Source organism: Arabidopsis thaliana, chromosome 3, assembly GCF_000001735.4.
Source record: "Arabidopsis thaliana chromosome 3, partial sequence".
Taxonomy (NCBI): Eukaryota; Viridiplantae; Streptophyta; class Magnoliopsida; order Brassicales; family Brassicaceae; genus Arabidopsis; species Arabidopsis thaliana.
Genome location: NC_003074.8, coordinates 16,484,566 through 16,504,095, shown reverse-complemented (window position 1 = coordinate 16,504,095; position 19,530 = coordinate 16,484,566). Strand labels below are relative to the sequence as shown.

The 19,530-nt window shown below is 35.8% G+C and overlaps 4 protein-coding genes, 1 long non-coding RNA gene, 1 other non-coding gene and 1 pseudogene across 10 annotated transcripts; 5 read left to right on the top strand and 2 right to left on the bottom strand.

The window, feature by feature from the left end:
* Window positions 1-41: 41 nt before the first annotated feature.
* AT3G45095 lies at window positions 42-4,386 on the top strand (annotated as a pseudogene; the record flags this gene model as incomplete). The annotated part of the gene is made up of 1 exon: window positions 42-4,386.
* Window positions 4,387-5,701: 1,315 nt separating this feature from the next.
* AT3G06955 lies at window positions 5,702-5,904 on the top strand. The gene has a single exon (NR_141293.1). It is a non-coding gene; the product is annotated as an other RNA (long non-coding RNA).
* Window positions 5,905-6,755: 851 nt separating this feature from the next.
* On the bottom strand, window positions 6,756-7,369 carry AT3G45093 (Defensin-like (DEFL) family protein). Its single transcript, NM_001035733.2, has 2 exons — window positions 7,228-7,369; window positions 6,756-6,990 (listed from the first exon to the last, which is right to left on the bottom strand). Exons 1-2 carry the CDS (start codon window positions 7,283-7,285, stop codon window positions 6,806-6,808), a joined length of 243 nt encoding a protein of 80 aa, NP_001030810.1. The 5' UTR covers window positions 7,286-7,369; the 3' UTR covers window positions 6,756-6,805.
* A 1-nt stretch (window position 7,370) lies between these two features.
* On the bottom strand, window positions 7,371-8,044 carry AT3G00760. Its single transcript, NR_143860.1, has one exon. It is a non-coding gene; the product is annotated as an uncharacterized misc_RNA (transcript).
* An 881-nt stretch (window positions 8,045-8,925) lies between these two features.
* Window positions 8,926-13,654, top strand: AT3G45090 (P-loop containing nucleoside triphosphate hydrolases superfamily protein). 2 transcript variants are annotated; one of them, NM_114378.3, is made up of 8 exons: window positions 8,926-9,560; window positions 9,642-9,796; window positions 10,285-10,583; window positions 11,167-11,248; window positions 11,437-11,829; window positions 11,927-12,646; window positions 12,734-12,856; window positions 12,961-13,654. In NM_114378.3, exons 2-8 carry the CDS (start codon window positions 9,644-9,646, stop codon window positions 13,342-13,344), a joined length of 2,154 nt encoding a protein of 717 aa, NP_566873.1. In that variant the 5' UTR covers window positions 8,926-9,560; window positions 9,642-9,643; the 3' UTR covers window positions 13,345-13,654. The 2 variants fall into 2 exon arrangements, with proteins under 2 accessions (NP_566873.1, NP_974387.1); NM_202658.2 differs by having other exon boundaries at window positions 9,335-9,560; window positions 10,290-10,583; window positions 12,961-13,496.
* A 659-nt stretch (window positions 13,655-14,313) lies between these two features.
* Window positions 14,314-15,518, top strand: AT3G45080 (P-loop containing nucleoside triphosphate hydrolases superfamily protein). Its single transcript, NM_114377.3, has one exon. It carries the CDS (start codon window positions 14,391-14,393, stop codon window positions 15,378-15,380), a length of 990 nt encoding a protein of 329 aa, NP_190094.1. The 5' UTR covers window positions 14,314-14,390; the 3' UTR covers window positions 15,381-15,518.
* A 1,093-nt stretch (window positions 15,519-16,611) lies between these two features.
* AT3G45070 (P-loop containing nucleoside triphosphate hydrolases superfamily protein) lies at window positions 16,612-17,822 on the top strand (the record flags this gene model as incomplete). 3 transcript variants are annotated; one of them, NM_001339191.1, is made up of 1 exon in its annotated part: window positions 16,612-17,822. In NM_001339191.1, one exon carries the CDS (start codon window positions 16,651-16,653, stop codon window positions 17,716-17,718), a length of 1,068 nt encoding a protein of 355 aa, NP_001327291.1. In that variant the 3' UTR covers window positions 17,719-17,822. The 3 variants fall into 3 exon arrangements, with proteins under 3 accessions (NP_001327291.1, NP_001327292.1, NP_190093.1); NM_001339192.1 differs by having other exon boundaries at window positions 16,721-17,813; NM_114376.2 differs by having other exon boundaries at window positions 16,747-17,813.
* Between the last annotated feature and the right edge of the window lie 1,708 nt (window positions 17,823-19,530).

The window sequence follows — 19,530 nt, the reverse complement described above, 5'->3', positions numbered from 1 at the left end:
TTCTTTCCTTCTTTCATCTCTTTTTTCTTCTTCAAAAGTCTCCAATGGCTGCTCAACTTCCAGCGATAGAGCGAGCGTTTGGGGTTACAAATATCAAAGCCCACATACTCTTAATTCTCGATCTCAATGATCACAATTATGATGCTTGGAGAGAGCTTTTCCAGACACGCTGTCTGACGTTCGATGTTCTAGGACACCTTGATGGTACTATGTTTCCCAGTGGAGATAACGATGGTTCTTGGCTGAAACGCGACGGACTCGTTAAACTCTGGATCTATGGAACTCTTGCTCCAGATCTGTTCCGCTCATCATTCAAGACTGGAGGCACTGCACGTGACGTTTGGATCCGAATCGAAAACTAATTCCGCAACAACAAAGAGGCTCGAGCGATCCAACTAGATAATGAATTGCGTAATCAAGAGATTGGAGAACAAACGATTCAGGCTTATTGTCAAAAACTCAAATCGCTTGCTGATCTGCTCGCCAATGTTGATGCACCGGTCAACGAGATACATCTGGTCACTTACCTCCTCAACGGGCTCAATGACAAATATGATTACATCGTCAACGTAATCAAACACAAAGAGCTGTTTCCAAGTTTTGAGACGGCTAAGTCAATGTTGGAATTGGAGGAAACTCGCCTCAAAAAGTAACACCGAGCTTCCGCAACACACAAGGATAACTCATTATCATCCACTGCTCTCACCGTCTCTGCAACCCCATCAACAACCTCGCCTATACAGCCGCATAAATTCAACAACTACAGAGGAAACAATCATTTCAGAGGAAACAAGAACAACAATCAGTTTCACCCCAATCAACAAAATTAGACTTACTCAAATTTCTGGCCCAGACCATTTAATCTGTGGCCCAATCAATTTGCGAACTGGGGACCCAACTCTCAACTAGGCTCATACCGAGGCCCATATGTCTTTCCTCAAATACACCAGTATCCTCAACAAGCCCATCTGACGGAAATTCAGTCGACGACTGACTTCACACAAGCTTACACGATAAAGACTTTGGTTGATCCTAATGGTGCACCATGGGTCATGGATTCGGCTGCCACTGCACATCTCTCGGGCACAGCAGGTAATCTTCACTCTAATCTTAATCATAACATCACTCACTCGGTCATCGTTGGTAATGGTTCAAAAATCCCTTCAATTTACGGCTTATGTCAAAAATCAATTCAATACCCAAATAAAATCCTGTCAATGCGACAATGGAGGAAAATATAATAACCATGAGTTCAAGAATTATTTGGATTCAAATGAAATTACAGTTCGTTTTTCTTGTCCTCACACATCTCAACAAAATGGAAAGTCTGAGCGAATGATACGCACCATTAACAATGCGATTAGAGCTCTTCTCTTTCAAGCTCAACTCTCGCCAAGTTATTGGGTAGAAGCTCTCCATGTCGATGTCCACCTATTAAACATTCTTCCCTCTTCCGCCATCCAAAACCAAATCCCCTACACTCGTCTTTTTAATAAGAAACCAAGCTATGATCACTTGAGAGTATTCGACTGCCTTTGTTTTCCAAACTTAAATCATTCCAATCTTCATAAACTTTCTCCAAGATCAAGTCCATGCTTGTTTCTTGGATATCCATCACAACATCGTGGCTACATATGTCTTGATCTAAAAACTAATAAGATCATTATATCTCGTCATGTATACTTTGATGAGGATATTTTTCCGGCAACCGAAACACATCAAAAAGACACAAAGTATCAATTTCTCGATGATGATGTTCCTTCTTCTCAATTGCAACCTATTCTTCAAACTCCATTTCCTACTCAAAACCAACACCTACTAGTGTTCCTGCTCAAAGAACCCAGCCACAAACACAATTTATTTCCATTCAGCCCTGTCACTCAATGATGACACGTGCAATAGCTGGGATTCGAAAACCAAAACAGGTCATCTCACTTCTCACCACCACAAAATCGCCTCTCCCAAAAAGTCACATTCATGCTTTTTCTGATCCAAATTGGACACCAGCGATGACTGATGAGATAGATGCTATGCTTAAGACTAAGACTTGGAGTTTAGTGCTTAGACCTCCTAAGGTCAATATTGTAAGATCTATGTGGCTGTTTAAACATAAATATGATGCAGATGGCAGCATAACTCGTCACAAAGCAAGATTAGTTGCTAATGGAAAATCACAGGAAGCCGGTGTTGATTTCACAGAGACGTTCAGTCCGATGGTCAAGCCGGCGACAATACGAACTGTTCTCAATGTTCATGTTGGTCTCGATTGGCCAATACGTCAATTAGATCCATCCCATCCGACGATCGGTCTGTCCGACCCGTTCCGTCAGACGATCGGCCTGTCCCATCCGACCCGTCCGACGATCGGTCTGTCCGATCCGTCTGGCCGATCCGATCCGTCTGATGATCGGTCTGGCCGATCCGATCCAACGATCGGTCTATCGGATCCGATTCGTCTCTAAGACGAACGGTCTACCCTCTCCATCCTCTACACTCCATCGAACCGTTGGACCGGGAGGTAGCATGCGCATCAGTTCGGTCGAGTTATACTCGCCGAGCCGCACCCCCTTTCCGACCAACAACTCTAGGATGTGTTGGGACTCCTTTAAGAATGTTTTATGGTGTTTTGGATGTTGTGAGATGATGTGAGATGCCTTGGGCGTCCTCCCTTATATAGGGGGCGAATGGATGCTTCCCGAAGCATCACATCCGTTCCTTGCACCCCTCCGAAAGGTCACATCCGTTCCTTGCATCCTTTCGAAAGGTCACATATGTTCCTTGCATCTTTTGGGCGATGCAACCGTTCGTTGGTACCCGCTCGACCTTACACCTTTTGGCCGAGACACCTCTTCACCCGTGAGCTACCACAGTCCACCAGCTCGAGTGTCAGCTGACCGGACCACCCAGCTGGGTCAGTACTTGATCAGCTCACCGAGCTCAGTTGAGCTGTCGGTCAGCTCACCTAGCAGAGCTAGCTAGTCTTCCAGCTGGTTTAGCTCACATAGCTTACCTAGCTAGTTCATACAGCTTGTCCAGCTCACCTAGCTGGTTTAGCTTATACTTTCTCGTTCTTCCTACTTAGTATTTTGTTCCATTCCTCGACCATGATCTAGTTTTCTCCTAAAACAAACCTGCCTCTTTATGAACGCGGGATGCGGTCGTTACAAGTCTACCCCGTTACACTGAATTCGTCCTCGAATTTGGCGGGTGAGAGATCTTGTTTACTCCCTAACTTGGGACACGGGCGTTACAAACTCTCCCAATCATGTGTGTCGATTACACAAAGCGATCTATGGTCTCAAGAAAGCACCACGAGCTTGGAACTCCAGGTTTGCAAAATTCATCACCCACCTTGGCTTTGTTACAAGCAGGGCAGATGCATCGCTGTTTGTTTACAGAAAAGGAGTTGACCTTGCATACATTCTCCTATATGTGGACGATATCCTCCTAACTGCTTCTTCGACCAAACTTCTGGAAACATCATTGCTTCACTGAAAGCTGAATTTCCAATGACAGACATGGGAAAGATACACCACTTTCTTGGAATAAAGGCAGATTACAACGACAAATGATTGTTCTTGAGTCAGTCTTTGTATGCAAAGGAGATACTGGAACGTGCATGAATGAGTGATTGTAAACCTATTGCGACTCCTGTTGACTTAAAGTCCAAGCTTTCAGTAGATATCGGAGATGGTGTTTCAGATCCCACTTTGTATCGGAGTCTCGCCAGAGCGTTACAGTATCTGACTTTTACAAGGCCTGATAGAAGTTACGATGTCGATCAAATATGCTTGTACATGCACGACCCCCGTCAACCACATTTTCAAGCTTTGTGCAGAACCATTCGATATATAAAAGGCACATTAACGCATGGACTGCAGGTGGTTAAAGGCCAAATAGATTGTCTCACGGCATATTCAGACGCGGATTGGGGCGGTTGTTCAGACACAAGACGGTCAACATCTGGCTATTGCGTATTTCTCGGTCCGAACTTGGTCTCTTGATCCGCAAAGCGCCAGCCTACTTTCTCAAGATCAAGCTCAGAAGCAGAATACAAAGGCGTCGCTAACACTGTGGCTGAACTATGTTGGCTACAAAACTTGATGTTAGAACTTCATTTGACGATAAAAAGCCTCCGTCGTTTATTGTGACAACATCAGTTCGGTCTTCCTTGCTACTAATCCAGTCAAGCATCAAAGGCCAAAACATATAGAGCTGGACATACACTTTGTTCGAGAGAAGGTAGTTGTTGGCGAGGTCAAAGTCGTTCATGTCCCATCCTCCCTTCAATATGCAGACATTTTCACAAAGGGCTTACCTACGTGTCTGTTTAATGAGTTCCGAACCAGTTTAACTGTCCTTCAACCGGCCGCTTCAACTGAGGGAGGGTGATAGAATATAGGGATGTTCTGTTACAATTTGTTTTATATATTCTGTATATATGATTTTGTAATCCCTTGTCAATACAATGATCCTCTCAAGGGGAATTCATTAACTTTCAATCCATTAATACATAATCGATTAATAAAAAAGGCGATGGAGAAGTGAATTTCCACGATGCTTTCGATAATGAAGCCTTACTCGCCAACAGATTATTAAATCTGTTTCTTTCCTTCTCCAAATTCAATCCCAAAAGTGATGAGATTGTTGTTCTTGGCTATCCTCTCATGGAAGAAACTCCATTGGCTTTTGATGATACTCAATATCTTCTCTTGCATTGATTCGTCAATTCTCTGTAACTTTGTTATGCCTGACCATGCCCAGTTGGATTTATAAATATATTTTTGTTATAAAAAAAAGGGTGAGAGAGAAATCTCGATTTAGTCATTAATCTTTGTTGTTTTAATATCCGTTTAGTTCTAATCTCGGTTTAATCAGAAGGAGTTGGTTATGTTTTATAGAGGAAGATGGGCTTCAGTTTTATAAAAAAAAACGAGAAGAGAAGTTTTTTTTTGGTAGGAGAGAGGAGACTAATGTCTCCCCAATTTATTCAAACCAAAACAAAATTACAAGCAAACATATCTCCGAAACGCAGTTTCGCCAACATTTTTCAAAGAAAGTAACTTAACACTATCTGGTGTAGGTTCAAACAAATAGAAACCTAGTGGAAATGTAAATGTATAGTTCGCCAAACCGTCAGCAAGTCGATTTGTTTTCCTATACACGTGAGATATATGGACATTCCAGTCCTTCAATAAAAAGCCATATCACAAACATAATAGGAATGACAGCAGATGAGTATTAATAATCTCTACCTTAAGAAAACCAACTACAATCTCTGAATCGACCTCGAGTTCTAGCCTTTGAACTCCCTTTTCCCATGTAATGTTCATACCATAATATACTTCCTAAAGTTCTGCTAACAGAGCAAAGCATATACCAATGTTGAGTGAAAACACTTGCACCAGTCTTCTGCCTCATTCCTCATTACTCCCCTCACAGCTGCTAGTCCAGTATTCCCTCTTGAAGTACCACCCACATATTTAGCTTTATCCATCCATTACATGGTCAGATCCAAAAACTTAAACGTTCTGTCCTGCCCAAAAAAGCATTTCTTCTTTTTTTTTTTTTGTCGACCAAATTCATTTATATGCCCAAAGGGCAACATACAGAAGGTCCAAGAAGAGTACAAGCGAATTAAACGGCCCAAACTAAAAACATAATTAACATTAACATATCATGATAATTATGAGTTAGCATATGACACGTGGAGAAGACGTATTTCCCTTGAAACCACGCGTCTTTTCATGAAGCACCACCGTCTATAATTCGCCGCTCATCTCCCAAGCGCTGATTAGCCGTCGCGTGTCAGCCCTAGAACGCTGGGGTCTTCATTCCTTCTGCCGATCTTCAATCCTGTATAAGATAGCATCGAAATCTACCGGGTTTAGATGAAATCGCTTCAAAATTTCTCCGGGAAGCACCAACTCCGGGGAGGCTCCACCACCAGCTACACCCAATTTGATGTAGACTAAGATCCTTCGTTGCTCATCGATTTTGAGCAAAAGGAGAGTGACGAAGATATTATTCCTCGAGCAATTGGAGATATCGGAGAGAAGTTGGAAGACAATCGAAGACTTCGATGATTAAAGCCAAAGAGGATAAGAAGATCTAAACTCGCTATAAGCGAGAAAGGAGACCGGACATAACCGGAAACAAAAGTCCGATCCAAGACCGGAAATTATTAAGCTTGCATATAAGCAAGAGTATAAACAGATCCGACTGAAATCGGAAATCAAAAAACGACGCTGAAAAGATTTTTCTCTCTAAAGGATGTTAGAGAGATAAGAGAGGAAAAGAGAACTATGGACAAGCATTTCTTCTTTAACATTACATATGTTTAATATCCCTTTCTTGAATTTTCTTCACTACTAACTTTAACTTTTTTGTTGTGTTTTGAAAACTATTATTGGCCTAGTTTAACCTATTTTTAAAACGAAAACAAACCAACAAAATTTATATAAATATTTGTTAAATAAATGAATGATTTATAATGTTGTAAGTAATTATCTAATTCACAATAAACCACATATATCCATCATGAATATATATTTTTCTTACAAAAATTATTTTTAAGATCAAACAAAATTTGTAGAGAATTCATATATTATGTGACTTTAATCAATCTCATTTATAACTTTAGGCAGTATTCATATATGTATGAATTATGATCATCAACATATTAAACACATCAAAAAAAAAAAAAATTTTAAAAATAGTTTTCAAAAAATAACTTTTTTTTATTAGATACGAGTACGACATACATTCACTTGTATCATTACAATTTCAATCACTGCAGTGGAGATCATCTACCACTACCATCTTTATTTTTTGAAATATAAGGATGTTTGGGAAAACGGACATCAACTCTATTCATAAATCCATAATCGCACTTATCACGGCTTTTGTCGCAATATGCTACATCACATAGGCAGTTTCTTCTGCATTCTTCATCTGTCGAACAAGAATCTTCATACGCAAGAGTGTATCCTTAATAAACAAACAAAAGTATAAGAAAATTATCTTAAATACAAGCATATTGGTAAGAAAATAATTAACTAGAAAATGATTTCGAATATAAAGTTTGTTTAAACAAAATTCAGACTCGATTCTTTTATAAAATGGATTTTAACAAAGATTACTTTCAATTATTTGTGAAGAGATATGTAAAATTTTGTTGGCTTGTTTGAAAATGATACTGTTGGTAGCTAGGGTATGTATACTTACGAGAAACGACGACAAGAAGAGAAACCAATAACAAAAGTTTGAATGAAATGCTTCTCATTTTTCTACTTCTTTCTGCTTTTGATGGTGAAGTTATACATGCGTTTCGTCTCTTTTTATAGTCTAGTTTAGATGATGGTTTGAGCAAAAAAACTTAAAGATTTTGTTTGTATATATATACAAGTTATAATTCTTTCAAGATTTCACTTACCAAAAACGGTTACAACTATTAATAAATGTATAGTGATATTTAGTCAATACTGAAATCTGATTCACATAACTATATTCCTATTGAACATTTAAAGTTCCGGTCATCATTTTTCTTTCTATAGACTTTTTCATGAGACTATTTCTCATCATCCGACCAGTATAGAGCATTCAAATGTGTTATGAGTTATGACTATGATATAACAATATATAATGATTAGACGATTTTTTCTCATGATGTTTTATTTTATCCTAGTTTTGGTAGATACTTATAATGTATTTTTTAAATTCAATAGGAAATTAACAAGAAAATATATTGACCAATTATAGAGGGCTTAAAACTTCGTGGATGTAACGTTTGGAATTTTTGTTGTTTAACGATGGAACCCACTTTCTTTGTCCCTTTAGAGATTCTTTCCCGACAAAGTACAAATCATTCACAGAAGAAAACTTTTTATTACCATTGTTCCCACACCAGATTTACACTTTTACCACTTGTTGATTCTTGTTTATTTGGGGTCCACACGGTGAATCTGAATCATGTGATAGTGATTAAGTTTTAGATTTTGTTTTTTCTCTTTCCATTTACTAAATTAATTGTTTTTGTAGTTTCCACTAGAGCTTTATTTTGCCATGATTTTGTATGGAATGAAATATACTCAAATTGGTGAGAAAATAAACTAGTATTACATTATTGTGAAAAATTAAATTACAACTTTTTGTTTATAAATAAATTTAAAATTTATAAGTTATAACTCATTGGTTGTATAACTAAATATTTTATTTCAATATATATATATATATATAATGAATAAATAATTATTTTAAGTTGAAATAACCTTTTTAATATAATTATAATTATTGACTATTTTAAAATTTATTTTATATAATGTTGGTAAGACCTTCAATACTGATTAATCAATTTTATCATTATATTTTGAATTTAAGCAAGTGAAAAAAAAAAACATATGTTCAATATTGGATATTGATTTTGTGTAGTTTAAAATACAAAATTTAATGATGCACGATACACAAATCCAAAACTAAATATATTTCAGAATCTTAAACGCTATAAATACGGTTTACATCATATCACAAGAAGAAAACCAATCCCATCTCTCTGCAAATCGATAGAACCTGTGCAAACAAAACAGTTGTGAAGGTACATCTTCATACTCTTCTTCTCTCAATCGAAGTAAAATCCTATTCTTCTATTTTAAAATTCTTACCACCTCAATTAGATAAGCAAGTGCATATATTATATTCCATGGAAAAAAAAGATTCACTAGTAACATAACCAAAACCAAGTTCATAGCTTTTTTTTCTTTCGGGTTTAAGATATAACTTTTTCTAAAGTTTTTTAAGTTTTTATAAATATATATATATGCACTTATGTTTATATATATATATATATTAAAGATAATTACTCTTATGGTTAGATTCGATTTGAGATTATTACACTTATGGTTAGATATCGAATCTACTTTTCTTGTAACATATAGTTAAATTGCTGACAAAGACCTGATCAAATGAGTCGGTGAAACTTCTAATAACTGAAATCTTGACCCAAAGAAAACCCTACCAAAATAACCAAAAAAAATAAAATTATTAAAAACCCCCTCTACTTTATTATCTCTTAAATTCACACACTTTATCTTTTCAATTTTAGATTTCATCCTCTAATTTTCTAATTTACTATGTTGTATTATTTATTAAAATTGATTTAGATTTAATCTCTTGCTTCTAAACAAGTTGGCAACCAAAAATTAGATTCTAATTTCACGAAATTAAGATGGACCAATTTGATCTAAAAACAAAATCTAGGGACGTCTTTGTCAAGAAAAGTAAAATGTTGGTTGAGTTCAAACATTTATATTTTGGGTCTGTGTAAAAGAGAAACGTGAGAAAGAGAGAGAGAGAAGAAGAAGGTATCTTTTAAGAAGTCGTGAAGGCTCTCTTCGAGCGATGCGTTGAAGAAAGGCGAGTGACCAACAACAATGGCGAAAATATCTTTCCTCTCTTCTTATTCTTCTTCTTCTTATCACGATCCTCATTATAAACCCTAAATTTTTCCAACAGTTTTTCTCTTTCTCTCTAACTTCTCCGATCTCCGATTTTTCTCTTCTCCGGTATGTTACCGATTGATCTGCATTCCCGATCGTTTGAATTTTCTCTGAAAATTTTGTGAGATTTGTTTTTGTTTTGTATAGAGATGATGACGGAGGCGACGAAGGTGTTGTATATAGTGGTGCGTGAAGAAGGTGATGATGATGATAATAATGGAGATGATTCGTTTAGGTATACGCGTCCTGTTTTGCAGAGTACTCTTCAGCTTATGGGTTGCAAAGCTCGTCACGCCTTCAAGGTGTTATTTCGATTTTGTCTCATTGAATGTTGTTTCTGATTTTAGTTTTGATGGATCAATCTTATGAAGAGACTTTTTTTGTATTGGTTAGATCAATGATGTGTTTGGATCTTGAAAGGACTAAACTTGATCTTACATAGTTTGGAAATTTGGAAATTTTGTTATACTAGTATTGAGCTTTCTGCTGTGAGAGTTAGTTAATGCACGTCTTTATCAATGTCTCTAATAGTCTTTTTAGGATTTGGTTAAGGACAAGACTTTTCTTAAACTCGTAGTATATTTCAAGATTGGTGTGGTTTGTGCTCAGTCCTGTTACTTTTCTCTGCAAGCCTGATATAGTTATTATGTAAAATCTTTTGGTTGCCCTGGCATGAATTGTTCTTCATGTGAAAGACTTATTATGAGGTCCTTTGATGATCTTTGGGTGTGTAAATATTTATAAGTAACCAGTTTTGCATTCCTTGATAGATTTTTGTCTCTGTTGGCAGATCAGCCGTAGGGTTTTTGAGTTAATAAGAAGTGAGGGATCTTGTAATACTTCACCAGAGAATGGGAAGGAACCTGAATTTGCTAAGGAAGTTGGTGGTTCAACTTGTGTAGAGAAACTTAACTGTTTGGTTGTTGCTGGTGATGTTGACAAGAATAAGAGTAAGCCATTTGAGATGTACAAAAGACGGACAACTGTTGTTGTTTCACGAGAGATATTCGTTGATGTTGTGTGTGATGCACTGGCTGAATATAAGTATGTTGGTCGCGACCAAAGGGCAGATTTGATTCTGGCATGCAGGTAAATTTCTTCACTTTTGGAATATATCTTGGTATGTATTGTCAAAAAAGAGAGATGGCATATAGAATCTGCATATGTCTGTTGTTCTTCTTTAAATGCATAAAATATATTTTCCATGTGAAAAATTGCATTAAATATTTTTTATGCCATTTCTAATAGATTCTTTAGCAGGGTATCTAGCGTATCTATGTGATAGAAATAGTAGCTAGACTGTTCAGCTATTGAATGGCCAATAAAGAGTTGTTATCATGCACATGTCTCTATTAACATTTAGAATCATAGCTGCTCTTGATTTTCCCATATGTCAACTGTTCTCTCTTTTCCTTGTCACTATGAATTTCACATAAATAATTAATGTGGTTTGTGGTTGTCTGACTGTTAAATGTTATGATCGTGTTTATCTTCATACGTTCCTGCATTAATCCCCTTTAGTGCTCCTATTACATTAGTAATGCATGGACGGCTGTACTTTGATTTTATTGTGCCTCGGATTTGCTACTTTCCCATTCATATATCTTGTCCTGAACTGTAGTTTTTCTCTTTTATTTCAAACATTGTCTTTAATTCTTATTATCACTCGCAGAATCCGAGAAAGGAAAGAATCTGTAACTGTTTTGCTCTGTGGCACCAGCGGCTGTGGTAAATCTACGTTGTCTGCATTGCTGGTAAATTTCTATGCCCTCCATTTATATGCTTTAGATTGACAATAAGAAGTTCTTGTCTTTTGTTTTTTTGTATACTGAACTCCTAGGCTATGTACTTATTCAATGTTTTTCAGAGTGATACAATTCGTACGGTGTAACTGGTTTCAATGTGTTCTTAATCAGATGCAATATCTAAATATGTGTTACAGGGTAGCAGGTTGGGTATTACGACTGTGGTATCAACTGACTCTATAAGGCACATGATGAGGAGCTTTGCTGATGAGAAGCAGAATCCTTTGCTGTGGGCTTCAACATACCATGCTGGAGAGTACCTTGACCCTGTGGCAGTTGCCGAGTCAAAAGCCAAAAGAAAAGCCAAAAAACTGAAAGGCTCTCGAGGTGTAAACTCCAATGCCCAAAAGACGGATGCTGGATCAAACTCTAGCACCACTGAGTTGCTAAGTCATAAGCAGATGGCTATAGAAGGGTATAAGGCACAAAGTGAGATGGTGATTGACAGTCTTGATAGGCTCATTACCACTTGGGAAGAGAGGAATGAGTCAGTAGTCGTTGAAGGAGTCCACTTAAGCCTCAACTTTGTGGTAAGTCTTATCTTTGTTTCATTACATGTTGTTATTTAATCATTTAAGGCTACTAGGTCTTTTCAATCTAACTTTTTCTTTCTTTCCTTTTTTGCAGATGGGACTGATGAAAAAGCACCCTTCGATTGTTCCCTTCATGGTATACATCGCTAACGAGGAGAAACACTTGGAACGGTTTGCTGTCCGAGCCAAGTACATGACATTGGACCCAGCAAAGAATAAGTATGTAAAATATATACGTAACATCAGAACAATACAGGATTATCTATGCAAACGAGCTGACAAACATCTCGTTCCTAAGATAAACAACACAAATGTCGACAAGAGCGTGGCTACAATCCACGCGACGGTCTTTGGTTGCCTGCGTAGACGTGAAACTGGAGAGAAGCTCTATGATACAACCACAAACACCGTTTCTGTTATTGACGACGAGCATAGGAACCAATGTGCAGCCAATTCATTAACTTCCAAGGGAATGTTTCAGGTGATCCAAAGACAAGGCTCCTCTAGGCGATTTATGGCTCTTTGCAATACTGATGGTACGGTAGCAAAAACTTGGCCTGTTGCTTCCGTTGGTAAGATCAGGAAGCCCGTCGTGAATACTGAGATGGATGATGGAACAGAGCATCAACTACATAAAGCTGAACCAGTGAATCTTCAATTTGGTCACTTTGGGATCAGCGCTTGGCCTAGTGATGGCGCAACTAGCCACGCCGGGAGTGTGGATGACTTAAGAGCAGATATTATTGAAACCGGAAGCAGGCATTACTCTTCTTGCTGCAGTTCGCCTCGGACATCTGATGGGCCTTCAAAAGAGGTAAATCTTGCATTAATCAATGTGTAGACACTTATTTTTTTTGCATTTTGTGAAGATTGTTTACCTTACCACATATCCTCCATGCAGCTGATGGAGGAGCAGTCTGTGAATGGGAGCGATGAAGATGATGAAGAAGGCGACGATGATTTTCATGAGCCTGATTCTGATGAAGATCTCAGCGATAACAATGACGAGCGCAACCGCGACGAGGTAACCAAATCTTTAGTCATTGGGAGGATGTTAATGCCATTTATCATGTTTTTAGTGTAGCTTTCGGTATAGTTTTACGACTCTCACATGTAATCTTAAACCAGATTGGATCGGTGGATGAGGAATCGACAAAGTCAGATGAAGAGTACGATGATCTGGCAATGGAAGACAAGAGTTACTGGACAGACAACGAAGAAGAAGAGTCTCGAGACACAATCTCCATGGTATCGCAAAACAACCACAACGAGGCTTCAAAGACCAACAAAGATGACAAATACTCCCAAAACCTCGATCTTTTCCTCAAGACAACGAACCAGCCATTGACTGAATCCCTTGAGCTCACGAGTGAATACAGAAACAGAATGGGAGTAGCCGCCTCGGATAAAGCCAAGATGAGGAAACGTTCACTTAGTATTCCGCCTGTCGGGAAACATGGTTCAATCATAGATGACCAGATTTTGGCTAACCAGACTGATTCAGTACTCTAAAGTGCCCCGTGACCTCTTTGCCTGTGGTTTTCTGGTTTTTTTTTCTTTCCGTTTTTTTTTTTTTTGTGTTTTAACCTATCAGGTAGCTTAGGTTTCCAAAACTCATTGAAGTGTAAAACAAAATTTGCTAATTTCATACATCTCTGTGCACCATTAATAGTCTCACTTATTTCAACTCTTGGGCTAGTGTTTTGATCTATTTTGAAACTGTTTACCAAAACAATATTTTTTTAAAGTCTTGATTTTTTATTTATTGTAAATTATGAAAACTCTTAATAGTGATTCTAACACTTAATTATGTATGATCTTGATGGACACCTATTAGAAGAACAATTACTGTTGACTTTTTTTTTTTAATGAATTTTAACTAGTTAACTTTCCCAAATCAACTAAAAGTAAAGTTCAATAAATTATGTATGTAAGAAATTTTTCCCTATGTTTCAACTAACCGTGTTGTTTAAATAATTTGATCATTTGCCAAATTCTGCTAAAAAAACATCGTTAAATTGTTGTTAACTTCAAATATAACTTTTCTGCAGATTTTGGTGTTACTATTTAAATCCTTTGATAAAAATGTAAAGTTACTTATTACCATAAAAAATAGTCATCACTGAAATGATATCAAGCAAAAAAAAAAAATCCTAACTACTTTCATAACAAATCCTAGCAACTACAGTAATTGACATATAAACAAACTAATTTCGGGTGAGATTGCTGCGTTTTGCAAACAACACATGTCATAATGAAGATATTATACATTACTTTATAGTTTTAGACCTTTTGATAAACATATAAAATTACTTATTTTGTAGTTATCACTGAACTCATCGCAAAATATATTATTTAAAAAATAAACAGACAAAAAATTCCTAATTAGTACCATAACAAATCCTTTGTTATTGGTAAGTAGTAACCATAACAAAACCTAGCTACCACAATAATTGATAAATAAACAAATTAGTTTCGGTTGGAAATGCTTCGATTTGCAAAAATACATAGTGATGTTCGCTTAAGAATACATCAACAAAAAAAAAACATTGTTTGTAATGGATGAGAAAAAGATTACGATGAACGTGAGAAACGATGAGTTAAGCGAAGAATCAAAAACTCTAATCTCTTCACTTCCTTCAGACAAAAATTCCACTGGGGTAAATGTTTGTAAGTACCAAGGATGTTGGTATACTCCGCCTATTCTCCAAGGTGTCCTCAATTTCCAGAAAAACTTTAAGCCTCAAGACACCGATATCATCGTTGCTTCGTTCCCTAAATGCGGCACCACTTGGCTCAAGGCGCTTACATTCGCACTCGTTCGTAGATCGAAGCACCCTTCTCATGATGATCATCATCCACTTCTTTCTGATAATCCACACGTTCTTTCACCCTCCCTTGAGATGTATCTCTATCTATGTAGCGAAAATCCCGACCTTACCAAGTTCTCATCATCTTCGAGGCTGTTTTCGACACACATGCCGTCACATACATTGCAAGAAGGTCTCAAAGGTTCTACTTGTAAAATTGTGTATATGTCTAGAAACGTAAAAGACACATTGGTTTCATATTGGCATTTCTTTTGTAAGAAACAAACCGATGATAACATAATAAGCAGTGTCGAGGATACATTTGAGATGTTTTGTAGGGGAGTCAACTTTTTCGGGCCTTTTTGGGACCATGTCCTAAGCTACTGGAGAGGAAGCTTGGAAGATCCAAACCATGTGCTTTTTATGAAGTTTGAGGAGATGAAAGAAGAACCTCGTGAGCAGATCAAGAGACTAGCCGAATTCTTAGGATGTCTTTTTACTAAGGAAGAAGAAGAAAGCGGCTTGGTGGATGAGATTATCGATCTTTGCTCTCTACGTAATCTGAGCAGTTTGGAGATCAATAAGACCGGAAAATTGCATAGTACTGGTAGAGAGAACAAAACATTTTTCCGTAAGGGAGAAGTTGGTGACTGGAAGAACTATTTGACTCCTGAAATGGAGAACAAAATCGACATGATCATTCAAGAGAAACTTCAAAACTCTGGTTTGAAATTCTGAGTTTGTGTGCTTTTGAGCTTTTCTTTAATGCATTGTAATAATAAGACTACCTTTTATGTTGTTGTTATATTCCTTCTGTATGCTCTCGTGTAAGCGTTCTTACCTTATATATTCTACATATATAGTGGTTAATGTCTCGTCTTTACCATATTATACTTTGTATTGAAGTATTTATAAAGTTTTGGACTTGAATATATTATATATTATTAACACTAGGAGGTTGCTAGGCTAGTGTTTTGATCTATTTTGGTATTATGAAACTAGTTATCAAAACAATTTTTTTAAAAACGTCCGAATTTTTTATTTATTGTAAATAATGAAAACACTTACATAGTGATTTTACCATGGACAATTCTTTCTGACACTGTTAGATACACAATACACGAGACTTCCTTCTCCATGATCTTTATAGATATCTATTACCACAATAATTACGATTGACTTTCTATAATTTTAAGTTAACTTCCCCAATTCAACTAAAAGTAAAGTTCAATAAATTATGTTTGTAAGAATTTTGCATGATGTTTCAAGTTCAACAAACCGTGTTGTTTAAATAATTTGATCATTTGCCAAACTCTGCTAAAAAATATCATCATTAAATGTTGTTAAATCCAAAATAGTTTTTCCGCAGATTTCGTTGTTGTTACTATTTAAATCCTTTGGTAAAAATGTAAACTACTATAAAACACAGTCATCACTGACATTATATCGAATAATTGTTTTTTGATAATTAGCAGACAAAAAAGTCCTAACTACTACGATAACAAATCCTAGCAACCACAATAATTGACAAATAAACAAATCAATGTTGGTTGATAAAGCTGTATTTCGCAAATAACACAAATCATAATGTAGATGAAAAATATAAAGCTGTTGTAAAATATAACGTAAAAGAAAATAATATTATTCTATTGTTTGTGTGTATAAGAAAGAAATATAAAGAGTAAAGAGACGAAGCTTATATTACTTCACACACATACGTATGTTATCTTCTTCTTACATGTATTTATAAAGTAAAAAAACTTGATGCCCAAATAACTAATAAAATTATAAAAAGAGATAGATAATATTATTCATTTGTTTGGAGGCTATTTTGTTTGGAAAAGAAGTAACATGATGGATAATCATCACATTTATAACAAAAGTTACTTCTTACTACACACAAGTCATCACTCAAATTATATCAAAACATATTTTAAAAATATAAGCAGACAAAACTACTACCGTAGCAAATCCTAGCTACCACAATTATTGACAAATAAACAAACTAATGTTGGTTGAAAACGCTGCATTTTGCAAAACAATACAAATCATAGTGATGATGTTATATATAGTAGAATCATTGTTTGTAATGGATGTGAAAAAGATGGAGATGAACTTGAGAATTGAAGACCTAAACGAAGAAACAAAGACTCTAATCTCTTCACTTCCTTCAGACAAAGATTTCACTGGGAAAACTATTTGCAAGTATCAAGGATGTTGGTATACTCACAATGTTCTTCAAGCTGTCCTCAATTTCCAGAAAAGCTTCAAGCCTCAAGACACCGATATCATCGTTGCTTCGTTCCCTAAATGCGGCACCACTTGGCTCAAGGCGCTTACATTCGCACTCCTTCATAGATCAAAACAGCCTTCTCATGATGATGATCATCCTCTTCTTTCTAATAATCCACACGTTCTTGTACCCTACTTTGAGATAGATCTCTATCTACGTAGCGAAAATCCTGACCTTACCAAGTTCTCATCATCTCCGAGGCTGTTTTCGACACACGTGCCGTCACATACGTTGCAAGAAGGTCTCAAAGGTTCTACTTGTAAAATTGTGTATATATCTAGAAACGTAAAAGACACATTGGTTTCATATTGGCATTTCTTTACTAAGAAACAAACCGATGAAAAAATAATAAGCAGTTTCGAGGATACGTTTGAGATGTTTTGTAGGGGAGTCAGCATTTTCGGGCCTTTTTGGGATCATGTCTTAAGCTATTGGAGAGGAAGCTTGGAAGATCCAAACCATGTGCTTTTTATGAAGTTTGAAGAGATGAAAGCAGAACCTCGTGACCAGATCAAGAAATTTGCCGAGTTCTTAGGTTGTCCTTTTACTAAGGAAGAAGAAGAGAGCGGATCGGTGGATGAGATTATCGATCTTTGTTCTCTACGTAATCTGAGCAGTTTGGAGATCAATAAGACCGGAAAATTGAATTCTGGTAGAGAAAACAAAATGTTTTTCCGTAAAGGAGAAGTTGGTGATTGGAAGAACTATTTGACTCCTGAAATGGAGAACAAAATCGACATGATCATTCAAGAGAAACTTCAAAACTCTGGTTTGAAATTCTGAGTTTGTGCATTGTAATAATAAGACTACCTCTTATGCTGTTGTTCTATTCCTTTTGATGTAATAATGATTATGAATAATGGTCTTTGTTTTCGTTCACTCGTTCGTACCTTCTATTCTAAATATGTATTTGCTAATGTCTCGTCTTTACCATATATTATTCTTGGTAATACTAGGTGGTTGCTGAATAGCGTAAACCCTAAAAGCAAACTATGTGAGTAACAAAGAGATCGTTGGAATATTTTTGCTCTCTTTTTAGTATATAAAACAAAACGAGGCTTGAAAATAAGCATTTTTGCCCTCTTTTAAGTAAAGTCTTGAGAAATCAAAAATGTTTTATTTATGATGGTGGCTAGGAGTACTCTGGTTGCTTCCTCTTCATCACCCGAGGACGATCCTTTCTTAGTGGTTGTTGGTTTATATGGGCCGATACGTATGGCCCATTAGATAGATGCTTCAACGACTAATCCGATTTTAATCCATTTAGTAGGTTATAACCTGAGAACTAATTATCTACATATACATTTTTGAAGCCATTTTGTGAAATAAATCATGTAGTTGAGACTTATTTACAATGGCTGTCACTAGATTTTAATGTTTGTTTTTGATAATTAGAAAAAAATCTTCGAATTTAATATTTGAGATTTGACAATCTTCCCTAAATCTCTCCACATTAACACACGATTAGTTACTAAAATAAAACTTTTAAAATATTTAATATCATTTAATTACTACAAAATTATCATTTTTGATATTGCTTTTCTCCATTATTATAATAATTCGATTATAATTATCAAACCGCAGAGATATTTGATAGCATTTAATTACTACAAAATTAAAAAATATTTAGATAATAATTCATAAACATATCATAAATAAAATCAACATTAATAAAATAAATATTTTTTTTACGGGACGGGTTGGCGGACCGGGTTTGGCAGGAAGTTACTTAATAACAATTATAAACTATAAAATAAAAATATTTTATAGATAAATATAATTTATAAACTTTTATGTATACTAACTTTAAAAAATAAATTATTCTCGCGGTGTACCGCGGGTTAAAATCTAGTTAACAAACATTTTCACATGAATTTTTTAGTTGCGGTGGTGTTTTTGCTGTATTTCTATACTTTTTAACAAGCTTAATAAAATATGATGTTTTTGCTGTCGAAAAATAAAAAAAAATCATAGGAAGAGTTTTGACTTTTGATTTCATAAATGTCACAAAGTTGACAAAAGTTTTCAGGAAAATAAATTATTTCTCTACAACGAGAAAAAGAAATTAAAGGAGAGATAAATCTTGTTTAGTCTTTTTGCTTTGGAAAGTTAGATGGGATCAGAATATGCTTAATACATAATTACAAAGACAGGCTGTATTTTGTGATAAAGATATAAAATGCATGATCTGTACGGTCATTATAATACTCATGGTTTTCAGTTTCATTTGATAAGAGCTTCTGACTATCTTGCTTTTCTTCTTTGTTTTTGGTTACTGAGTCGAGAAGTTATATCTCCCCACGTATGATCTATGACTGAACCTGTCTGTATTCATCGTGGGTTCACTTATATTCGACTTTATTTCTAATTTATTCACAATTTACTTCTTTTATTTATCACTATTTAGTATTTACATTATTTATAATTTTGTAGACAAGAAAAAACTTTGTTTTGCAAGAAAAAAAAAAAGAACGTTGATGACTCTATTATTCTAATTATTTTTATTTCCGTCTACTTTAAGAAATTTATTTCTTAGCATATAACGCTCAGTACAAAAATTTTGTTGTAGTAAATGAACCGCTTCGAGAACCAATT

What these genes read in the sequence shown, in the direction of transcription:
- AT3G45093 (NM_001035733.2), bottom strand. Translation starts at nt 7,285, where the DNA reads ATGAGAAGCATTTCATTCAAACTTTTGTTATTGGTTTCTCTTCTTGTC. An exon ending in TCTTCTTGTCGTCGTTTCTC is followed by an intron (nt 6,991 to 7,227) that starts GTAAGTATACAT and finishes TTGTTTATTAAG; the next exon opens with GATACACTCTTGCGTATGAA.
- AT3G45090 (NM_114378.3), top strand. Translation starts at nt 9,644, where the DNA reads ATGATGACGGAGGCGACGAAGGTGTTGTATATAGTGGTGCGTGAAGAA. An exon ending in AAGCTCGTCACGCCTTCAAG is followed by an intron (nt 9,797 to 10,284) that starts GTGTTATTTCGA and finishes CTCTGTTGGCAG; the next exon opens with ATCAGCCGTAGGGTTTTTGA. An exon ending in ACGAGCGCAACCGCGACGAG is followed by an intron (nt 12,857 to 12,960) that starts GTAACCAAATCT and finishes ATCTTAAACCAG; the next exon opens with ATTGGATCGGTGGATGAGGA.
- AT3G45080 (NM_114377.3), top strand. Translation starts at nt 14,391, where the DNA reads ATGGATGAGAAAAAGATTACGATGAACGTGAGAAACGATGAGTTAAGC.